Source organism: Medicago sativa, chromosome 1 (assembly GCF_051527215.1).
Source record: "Medicago sativa cultivar Bolivia chromosome 1, Bolivia_mono, whole genome shotgun sequence".
NCBI classification, from domain to species: Eukaryota; Viridiplantae; Streptophyta; class Magnoliopsida; order Fabales; family Fabaceae; genus Medicago; species Medicago sativa.
In genome coordinates, this window is record NC_140749.1 from 54,465,729 (window position 1) to 54,477,065 (window position 11,337).

General features: G+C 32.5%; 1 protein-coding gene across 1 annotated transcript; it reads left to right on the forward strand.

Annotated features, from left to right (window-relative positions):
- The first annotated feature begins 8,236 nt into the window (after nucleotides 1–8,236).
- Nucleotides 8,237–9,529, forward strand: LOC146955422 (magnesium transporter MRS2-3-like). Its single transcript, XM_085709892.1, has 2 exons — nucleotides 8,237–8,995; nucleotides 9,212–9,529. The coding sequence occupies exons 1-2, from the start codon at nucleotides 8,306–8,308 to the stop codon at nucleotides 9,350–9,352; spliced, it is 831 nt and encodes a 276-aa protein (XP_085566018.1). The 5' UTR covers nucleotides 8,237–8,305; the 3' UTR covers nucleotides 9,353–9,529.
- The last annotated feature ends 1,808 nt before the right edge of the window (nucleotides 9,530–11,337 follow it).

Here is an 11,337-nt window from a genome sequence, read left to right on the forward strand (position 1 = left end):
GGTAATTTCCAAGTTATCTATGTGCCACATAGCATTATATGGTGACATTGAATTACTTTCTTTAACTACACCTTGTAAATTCTAACTGACTTTGAATTGTCACAGATTTGCATTGCAGGCTTCAATTGTAAGTTAAACATAGAGTCATTATTAACTCTCTCGATCCCATTCTTTATTATTTCTATTCTCTTTCTCTTTATGATATGTTTTCTCTTTTGATATCATGATGCCAAGTTAGGTTCAACATGGCAATTCTTAGCTCAGATATCGGCATCCAAGCATGCCCGACACAAAATGTTGATATCTCTTTCGGCTAGAATTGGAATTCTTGTTCATCGGAGTCTACTCCCTTCCACGAAACTCAACCTCCGTTGGGTTTTTGCTCATCAACTTAATGGTCAACTTCTCCTAGTATATGTTTTTTCATTTCACATTCAGAGATCAAACCTCAAATTAAATTATCCAGTTACACAAACATCTACCACTTATACACAAATCTCCAACTAAGACTAGAATAAAGCATTTCTTATTGGTTTGTGAGTATGTTATCATATAAAAGCTTTGATGATAAATTGTCAATGTTAATAATCAATCATGAATTACCTAACCACCTGCACTTGTTTCCACATTGCTTAATTTTATATGTAGCAGGTAGGTTGTACTAAATATTTAAAACCATAATAAATAGTTACTAATTATTATTCCAGGTTACTAATTACCTATGAAAACAAGCTGAAATGATTGATTTCCGTTGAAATCCAATTTCTTGGTCAGAATATCGATCCTTCATATTTTGCAAAAGGCTACATATGTACAAAATCTCAATGTTTTTAAAACAACAACATTACAATAGTATTATAAGATGAAAATTGCTTTTTTTGACTTCAATAAGATCCTAAAAATACATGGAAATTCCAGAATTGCCGCCAGCATTAGTTAACTACCGTTCAATCTTTCCAGCTGCAGTTAAGTACAACTGGCTCCTAGCTGCAGTTAACTACCGCTGGCTCATCTGCACTTAAGTTCGGTTCCTGGCAGAGCATCAATTGCGATTTTGCGTGTTTCGGTCAAAAAATAAAAAAAATTGAGACTTATTCGGAATGCTCCCGAACTTTGCACATCCTCTATATGTATTTTTATAGAGGTGTCTGCAAAGTTTCGTAGCATTCCGACTAAATCTCAATTTATTTTGATTTTTCGATCGAACCGTGCAAAATCGCAATTTTTTCCAAATGCAAGTCCGGAAAAGTGACCTAGAGGTTGAACGTTCTCACGATTTTTTTCACACATATTTAGGACTAAAAAAGAACATCTACCACAAAAAATATGAATTTTTCGACAAGGGACGGAATAAATATGAATTTTTAATGCGCCTAAAACTCAAGACACCAAAACGGCAAAACATCAACCTACAAATTGAATTTTGAGTTTTTTTTTTTTGCAGACACCTCTATAAAAATACTTATAGAGAGGATCTGCAAATTTACGTAGTATTTCGACTAAGCCTCAATTTATTATGAATTTTTTACCGAAATGCGTAAATTCTCAATATTTTTCAAACTGCACGTATGGAAAATTTATAGAGAGGTTGAATTTTTTCATAATTTTTGCACACATGTTAAGGACATAAAAGAAACATTTCCAACAAAAAATTAGAATTTTCCGACAACCAATGGATTAAATATCAGTTTTTAATGCGTCAAAAACTCAAGAAACCAAAACATCAAAACTTCGACCTAGAAATTGAATTTTGAGCGGGTTTTTTGCAGACAGCTCTATAAAAATACATATAGACAGCTCCAAAATCACTTTTCCGAAACAACTTATTCTTGAATTTTCATCTTAAACATCAATTTCTTCTCCAAAACTTGATTGCAACAACCTAACATGTGAGAACACAGTCAAGGGCACACATGTAATCAGCTTATGCTTAAACTTCCAGCTTACAACTTCTGCCACTTTCCAAAACAACTTATTTGCAACTTAAACAACAACTTAGGGCCTTTTGAAGATTTCAACCGCAACCCAACCTCTAGACCAACAATGCAAACATATCTAAACAGTTTTTAAGCCACTCATACAACAACTTAAGCATAAAATTCTTGATAATCACTTATGGCAGCTTTTGCAACAACTTACAACACTTTTACAACTTATCACTACTTTTGTTGTCTTAAATTTTTGTCCCAACCCTCAGCAAACATAAACATCATTAAACTTAAAAATCAACTTCTTAGAACAACTTATTTTTTGTTACCTTTTAAGCTCCAAGCAAAATCTCAAAATTATAAGCTCAAACTTCCAATTTTCATGTACCCAAGCCTTTGCCTTAAACCAATCTTCAAACTCTTGTTTCTAATCACCATTTAACACTCAAGCACTTCTAAATCACACATGCAACCCACTAAATAAGCTTAAAATTGCAAGAGCTTCACTTTTGATAACTTCCCATTACGATGAAATTGAGAGATAAAGCGCATAAAATCATCTAAGCTCTTTAAACCAATTGATTCTAGACTCCTGCCATTGAATGCAGGTGTTGAGCTTAGATAAAAAAAAAACACACACATTGCAACCCATTGGTATAATTCTCACATTCTCAAAATCTCCATGATTGATTTTTTGTTGGACTAAAAAAATAAGCTCCCGATTCAAGACTCCTACAATTGCACCCCTAGTTGTCCAGTCCAAGACTTCTTTAATCATATGTTAATTTTCGAACCCTATCTAAGGTCTTATTTTTCTCTTCCAATACATTCGCAGAAAGTTCCCTCTTTCCCTAAATAACTTCAACATAAGAAACATCAACCTCGTCCTCCACAACTTTATCACCAGCCACATGTTTCTTGCAATAAAAGATTTCATGCCTAAAACATTCTCGGCTAACCTTATTTTTTATCAAGGTATCAAAAGCAAAATAGTTTCTCATTTTTTATAAAATATCTAAACAGGAATCCCTAAATTATTCAATGTCAAAATCAATTTTCTTTAAATCTATAGCTAGCAGGCCTTTAACAGCTTTTCAATTGAAATTGATTTTAGATTTTGTTTAGATTAAGATTATGTTAAAACTATAACAAACATATACAATATTCTTTAAAGTGATTTAAAAAATAATAATTTTTTTCTTCACAAAACCTATGACAAACAACCTCATAAGAGTCCCTGTGAGCTTAGCTCAACTGTACTACTACAAAATACCCCCTTTAATAGCACTTATTTTGGCTCTTAATAGCGCTTCTCAAGCGCTAAGAAAGCCCCCGCTATAAAAGGTCAGGAGCCTATAATAGCGCTTTCCAAACGCTATTAAATAGCAACACGTCAATAGCGCTTTCAGAAAAGCGCTAATATAGCCTTATTCTAGTGCTATTAAAGTAGCTTTTCTAACAGTTGTTTCTTAGCACTTTCTGAGAAGCGCTATCGTAGCCTTTCTACTCAAATTGGGGTTTCTTAGCGTTTTAATAAAAGCCCTAATAAAGGTTGCGTATTTTTTTTTTTTTTTATAAATTTGTAACCAAAAATGCTATAATTAAACGCTATAATAAGATACTGAAATATGAATATAGCAAATTACATTCATGATAATCTCATTACAATCTTCAGAATTCATTCCATAAAAAGATAAAAGTACAAAATAAAGATGAAGATGAGGGGGGACATAAAACTAAAACCCTCCAAAAAGTACTAATTTGGGAAACCAGTCTTGTTCCTAGCAAATTCTGCCAAAATCTGAGAGGCAAATCATTGTACCAGCTCTATGGCTACCATTGCTACTATTAATTCTGCATTCAAAGCTGAACATTGACCAATATTGATAGTAAAGGCACCTAAAAAACCTGAGTCAGAATTTGTAAATAAGTCCCACAAATTCGAACCTACCGACGAACGATGACTCCAATGGAATTGACAAAACCTTGGCTTTCTTCCCCAATTAGTTGATCTCGAGCATTCTAACGAACCTGAAGTAAGATTGCACGGTATACAAAATGTATTCAACAATGCATCAACAAATCCAAAAACTCTCCATAAGGGACATGACATAGTAAACAAATTCCATAAAGAATACATATTCTTTAACATCCCCCTCAATGTCAAATGTTTTATTCTTACAACTACTCACAGTAATAAGTAATCAATTTTGTCAATGCCAATTGTGAAAAGCTTAGTCACTCAAATGTAGGGGTGTAGCCAAGAATAATTAAACATCACGGGACCAACATATATTTAACCATATGTTTAAACTAGAAAAATTTAAAATAAGTCATTGCAACCAGAACTACTTTTAGTAGGCCGAGGCATGTTACAAAGGGTAATAAAGACTAAAATGCCATAAAAAGAACAAGTGATTTGTAAAGAACAAGTGATTTGTAAGAAATTGTTGATTAGTCATATTTATTACTAGGAACTTCATTGTTTTGACTAAGGCAGAATTGGGACTTGTATGACAGAGAGCAAAAGGTGTTCAAGGAGCACTGACAGTCTCACTAATAGATTGCATGTTACCTATTAATACTCATCTTCATTCTAGGTTTAGTGGGGGTCCCCAATATGTGTATCAATCTAGGCCAAAATATATAAGTACTTATAACCACAATCAATAATTTAACTACTTATAACCACACAACAAATTAATTCTATATTGTTCAATTTCAAGCACATAACCCACATGCCCAAATTTTATATCTCTACCATAATAAACACGACGGAGTGAACTAACCTGATTCACGAGAGACGAGGATAGTCTATGCAAATGCTCAGTAAATAATCGGTAGAAAAAATCAGAAGCTTTAGAAGAGAGTTCAAATCCAAAAGCTGGAAATCTTGTTCCTAAAATCAAAAATAAAAGTATAAATCAATTTCAAGTTTCGGTTATCAAAATATAGGTTAGCAATTGGAAATGAAAAAGAAAAAAGAAATTAAGACAACCATAAATTATTCCAAGAAACAAAAACACACTCTGTTTATAGTGATATTAACATGATCTCAAACATTGACAAACGATTAAATCAAATTTAAACATTCGCAAGGTAGTTAAAATTATATTCTATCTATAGTAACACTTCATATTAGATGTCTTAAAGCTATATATGCAAAGGCGGTCACCAAAACTACAGCACAAGCAGAACCCTGTACATGACATTAGAAGAAAAAAGGAGAAAGGCGAACCTATATATAGCCAAGTAATCAAACAATCAGTGTTAATGTATTCCAACTCTATTCCTTATATGTGGCCAATGTATTCCAACTAATAAGGCATGCATAAATTGTATTGATATTTAATAAATACTTCTCAGAAAAATAGAGAACCAAATTGACTAGAAAAATCTATATTTGATAACCTTTTTCAAAATTTCAAACAAATTCTCAAATGCTTTTTTTTGTTAGCCATACGTACATGTGTTCATTTTAAGGATTCTTTTTTTATATTTGTTTAGTTTATAATAACAACAATTTATATTATTAACAAAGAAAATATCAAAGAAATCCATTCAATTAGTTTTTCGTACATGTTTATTTGTCCATTCAATTGGTACTTAATAAAAACTAGCTTACAATTAGGAATGGCTTTTCTCAACTTCTAATTTATTACACTTCACAAAGAGATGGAAATGAATGACACTATAGGCAAATATTTCAGTGACATCATATCAGTCATTGTAGGCAATATAGTAGTTTGGTTTCTGATTTATCTTGATTCAAAACAGGTTAGTAATTTCGCTTTTATCCATGAGATATCGATTATAGTAGGAAAATATTTCAATAACATAATATCAGACACTATAGACAATATATTAGCTATGAAGCACAAACTCCGACACGAACACCTAACACGACACTGACACGGACACTTGGACACCGGTAATGTAAAAAACATAGGACACCGACACCGCTACATATGTATTAATTTATTTATAAAAGATTCAAATTGAGATTCAAAAAACATACATGTTCATCTAATTTGAGAAATTTATTTCATTAAAAAAATTCCAAAACAAAATAAGATGATATCTGTTGAAAAAGCTAAAAATGTTGTAAATGACTTTAATGTCTATAACCCCTCATTGATCTAACATTTCTCAACACATATTTAACTCTTGTATCTATGTTGTGTGGAAGCAAGAGAGACAAAAAAAAAATGTTCCAGACAAATGTTTGAGTTGTATGACACACCTCGTATGAGTGTTATATAGGTGTCGGACACCGGTGCAATGAGTGTCGAAGTAAATTGTATTTAGGACACTTGTCTGACACGTGTCGTACGAGTGTCATAGGAGTGTTAGACACTAACACGTGTCAAACACCGCGACACACCTAGTCCTAGAGGTGTTCATGCTTCATAGTTTAATATTAGTTTAAAAAGAAGAAACCAAAGCTGCTATAGCATAAGGCAGGGCAAAGGTACAAGTGTCATTTGATCTAACAGTTAATATGGAGTAAACTTGCATTCATATATAATCTAAATTACCATGGAACTCAGATTTATGAGACATGATGATAATATATGAAAATATTGTAGCAACAGAACATTCTAAAATCTCTAATTCTTCTTGTATAGGAAAACAATAAACCAACAATCTTTAAACACTAAATCCTAAAACAGAACATTCTAAAATCTCTAATTCTTCTTGTATAGGAAAACAATAAACCAACAATCTTTAAACACTAAATCCTAAAAACGCTAAAATTCAAGCATTTCTTTTAAAAGGATGGCCATCAAACTTCACATAATGAGAAAATAAAATACGAAAGAATAATATGCAATTAATCACACAGATCAGAGACTCACATACAACTGCAGCTTTCCTTTTTAATATTATTCTTGTAGAAGAGAACTCTATAAGGACCGGCAATTGTTACCCAAAACAAGTTAATAAGCCGAACCTTGTTCTTACTCACAAACCCAATTTAAATAAACCTACATCATTTGTTTGACTTTTCTCAACATGCTACAATAATTAGTATTTAGATGTGAAAAACTAAACCAACAACAGTGGTAACAAATAAAGTCTTCAAAAAAGAAAGGTGTATGAGACCCTTATTTTGGAGCAATTCTAACTAACCACTTACCGCTGAATCACCACCACTTGCCGCTGTCGTCGCCGTGCTTTCCAATTTGCCGCTGAAAACCTTAAATCTTAGGAAAAAGAACAAAAACGAAATTGAAAGTGAAGAACGATGGAGAACATGAGTGAGAAGATGAGAGAAAGCAGATCGGAAAAGAAAAGAAGTGGACCTACCTTCATGTCTTTATTCACAAGCTAACGAGTCATCGTCGTAGTTGAATCTCAGGGATCTGCGAAAGATGGGTTCAACAAGGGGACCGATGGAGAGAATAAGGTTGTTAGGGTTAAGTGATTTTGACAGGGAGAAGAAGAAGGATGAGTTTGAGGAGGAAGAAGAGAGAAGGGTTTCTGCGTGAAGATGTATAAGGTTTTTGGGTTTCTCAGATTTAGTTAGAGTACAATGACTAGTGAAGATGAGTGAGAAGAAGAGTGATTCTGAAAAGTTAATATGCACATGTTTTTTTTTTTTTTTTTTAATTTTCCAAAGTCCTGACACACCTACACAGCGTTCTACCAAAAGCGCTAAAAATTGGTGTAGATAACATAGCGTTTTATGAAAAGCGCTAATAAAGGGAGTAGGTTCCATAGCGTTTTACTTAAAGCGCTATTTAATCCCTTTGTGTGAGTTTTTTAATAGCATTTTTCCAAAAGCGCTATTAAATTTATGCTATTAAAACTCAAAATTGTAGTATGGTCAAGGACAATGCATAATATATGCAAGGTCCGTGGTTTATACCCCGGACACCATAAAAAAAAACCTCATAAGAACTTTATCCTTAAAAAAAACTTCATAAGAACTGTTTGTTACTGATTAAAATTAAATTACTTTTGACATTCAATAATTTGGAGATTTTTTTTAGAGATAACCTCTAAAAAATTATTTACCTCAATCTTTTGTTTGTTTTGAAAGAAATTTTTTGTTATGAATTTACCTCAATTTTAGGTAATTTGGTGGATATTAGTTTTAATAGTGCATCAATATTAGATAAAGGGTACGCACTTAGAAAAAGATAAAGTTGTTACAAATAAATAAGATAAATGAGGAGGGTAATTTTGGCAATCAAATAGGTTATCCAACTAAATTGAAAAGTTGTTTCTACTCACGCACTATAAATTGCTACACATAACGTAACACTCTTAAAAAAATAATACGTTTTTGTTTCTCATTGACTCGCCTTTTATCTTTTCACTTCCAAACACTTCTGGTTTTCAGCACCGTACGTTAACCGATTGCTTAGAATATGACAACCCAACCAAACTCGGATCTGCGACCGACGGTAGATGAAGTTCAGCCATGGCTGTCGGTCGATAGTACTGGAGATTCACATGTGTTTAAGGCCGGAGAGCATGACATCATGAGACGTACTGGCCTCACCTTACGTGACCTTAGAAAAATCTTAGACCCCATCTTTTCTTCCCCTTGTGCTTATTCCACTATTCTCGGACGAGAAAGAGCCATCATCGTCAACTTGGAACACATCCAAGCCATAATCACTGCCGATGAAGTTCTCCTCAAAGACCCTTCTTTTGTTCAGGAACTTCAAGAAAGGGTTCGTAACCACGACTCAACCACCACTCCGTTTGAATTCGCAGTGCTTGAGGCATGTCTTGAAGCGGCTTGCAGCGGGTTGGAGAAGGAAGCAAAGATGCTAGAGCAAGAGGCACATACTCCATCTCTAGATGAACTCAAATCAAAGACCAGCACTGAACTACTGAACAATTTGGAAGGTCTTTATAAACTTATGAGCCGATTGGTTGACATAACCGACCGTGTTCAAATAGTGAAAGAGGGTTTGGGATATTTTCTTTTTGATGAATCAAATATGGCTACCTACTCCACTGCCAACGACAAGTTCGTCGTTAAGGAGCTGAAGATGCTCTTGGAAGCATACTACTTTCAGATTCTCAGTACTCTCAACAAACTCTCCAAGGTACCTTTCTAGTTCCTTTTTCCTGTGCTATTAGCAGCTACATAATAGTTACAATTTTGTGTCTTCTGTTTGAGGAGCAATGAAGTTTATACAAATGTTATTGATGTTCTATATAATATAGTTATTATCATCTATCATAGCTTAACATAATCTAATTTATTAAATAATTGATATCTCTGTTGCTGACTTTCTTTTTTGTTGGTTGTCATGATCAAGCTGAGGAATTATGTTGATGACACCGAGGACAACATCAACATTGTGCTGAAAAACATACCGGACTATCACCTACAATTTACAGCCACATTGTCGACAATAGCTGCTATATTGATTGCCTATATATTTTTTGCTACATTATAATGCCTTGGATGGAGCTAGGGAATTTATATGCACTATTGGTGGCTGCATTGTCGACATTTTAGTTTTTTTTTGTTTTTTAAAGGCTTTCAGTTCTTGTTATTTACACAAACATTTCATTCCAAGATTCACTATTTTCTTAAATGCATATTAACTTCTTTACGATATTTTATTATGGTGTTTGCCTACTTTTTTACATATTTAAGTGGTTCATATATGGCACTTGCATATCGTTTGTTTTCTATCAGCAATGCGAACATGTGGTTAGTATAAAATAATTTTAGAGAGGTGTTATATGTCGCAAAGAAACTTCCTCGCGAATTTTATGAACTCTGTTTTTCTATTTTTAATTTCTTACCAAAAAATATTTTGAAAAATAGAACTGCTAGTGCCTAGTATGTATCTATCACGCAACCTCTTGTTATAGATTCGCATACTCTAGCTGCATGTATTAAAGATCCTTGGTGTGTATCTGCCAAAAAATACCACAGTTCATGAAAACTTGGATCCAATGTTTTGATTTCCATCATCATTAGAATTGAGGAAACTTGTGGTATTATATATTTAAACTTCTTTAGAATAATAAAATAAGTGATAAAATCACGTGATTGCCCGTCTTTCCTCTTTTTTTATTGCGCTAACGCTTGAAAATTATGAACGGTGTTTTTTTATTGCGCTAACAATTGAATCAATTTCGATGTAAAAACATGTATTAGTGAGAAAGGATCTTGCATTTTTATCTTTTTAATATTTTGTAGGGAAAATATTTTTTTCGTGTTTTGTTGAATATCGTGATAAATGTTTCTTCCATAAGTTTTTTTATATTATCGATAAGTGAAACATATTTATTAATTTTTTATTAGAATTTATTTTTATTAAAAATATTTTTTTTTATATTCAGAGCTTGTTTGTTATAGATTTTATAATAAAAATTCACTTTTTTATAAAAAAAAATAATCACTTTTAAGAGCATTGCATCTCCTTGTTACATCTTTTTAAAAAAAATAAGAATTTTAAAAAAAAAAATCTAAAACCAACTTCAAAAGAGAAGTTGTTAGGAGTACCTTCTCACAAAATATATATTTTTTTTAGAGGAGAGAGAAAATAAGGGTTAAAAGATTGAACTAATTTTTTTACAAAAAAAAAAATCTCTTTTATATAGTTATTTTTTGTCAAGTAGCCTAGTGGCTAGAGCTTACACAATTTAATTGTGGAGAAGTGGAGTGTCCGATGTTCGAACTCTGATCCCGACATATAATATACAATATCCATAACAATTGAGCAGAGTTCACGGGGATCTTTTATATAATTGTATCCAAACAAATAATTTTTTTTTCAAAAGTGATTTTTATTTTGATTTTTTTAAAAAATTTCTTTAAAATATTGTATATCAAGTGTAACAAAAAATATTGTTTATTTGTAAACCTTTAAAAGTCTCTTGTCTATGTGCTTGAACAATTGGAAGTCTCTTGGAAGTATCCAATTTTCATGTACCCAAGCCTTTGCCTTAAACAAATCTTCAAACTCTAGTTTCAAATCACCATTTAACACACAAGCAGTTCCAAATCACACATGCAATCACCAAATAAGCTTAAAATTGGCAGAGCTTCACTTTTGATAACTTCCCATTACGATGAAATTGAGAGATTAAGCGCATAAAATCATCTAAGCTCTTTAAACCAATTGATTCAAAACTCCTGCCATTGAATGCAGGTGTTGAGCTTAGATAAATAAAAAATAAAAAATTGCAACCCATTGGTATAACTCTCACATTCTCAAAACCTGCATGATTGATTTTTTGTTGGACAAAGAATATGCTCATGATTCAAGACTCTTACAATTGCACCCCTAGTTGCCTAGTCCAAGACTTCTTTGATCATATGTGAATTTTCGAACCCTATCTAAGGTCTTATTTTTTTCTTCCAATACATTCGCAGAAGGTTTCCTCTTTCCCAAAATAAAATCAACATAAGAAACATCAACCTCGT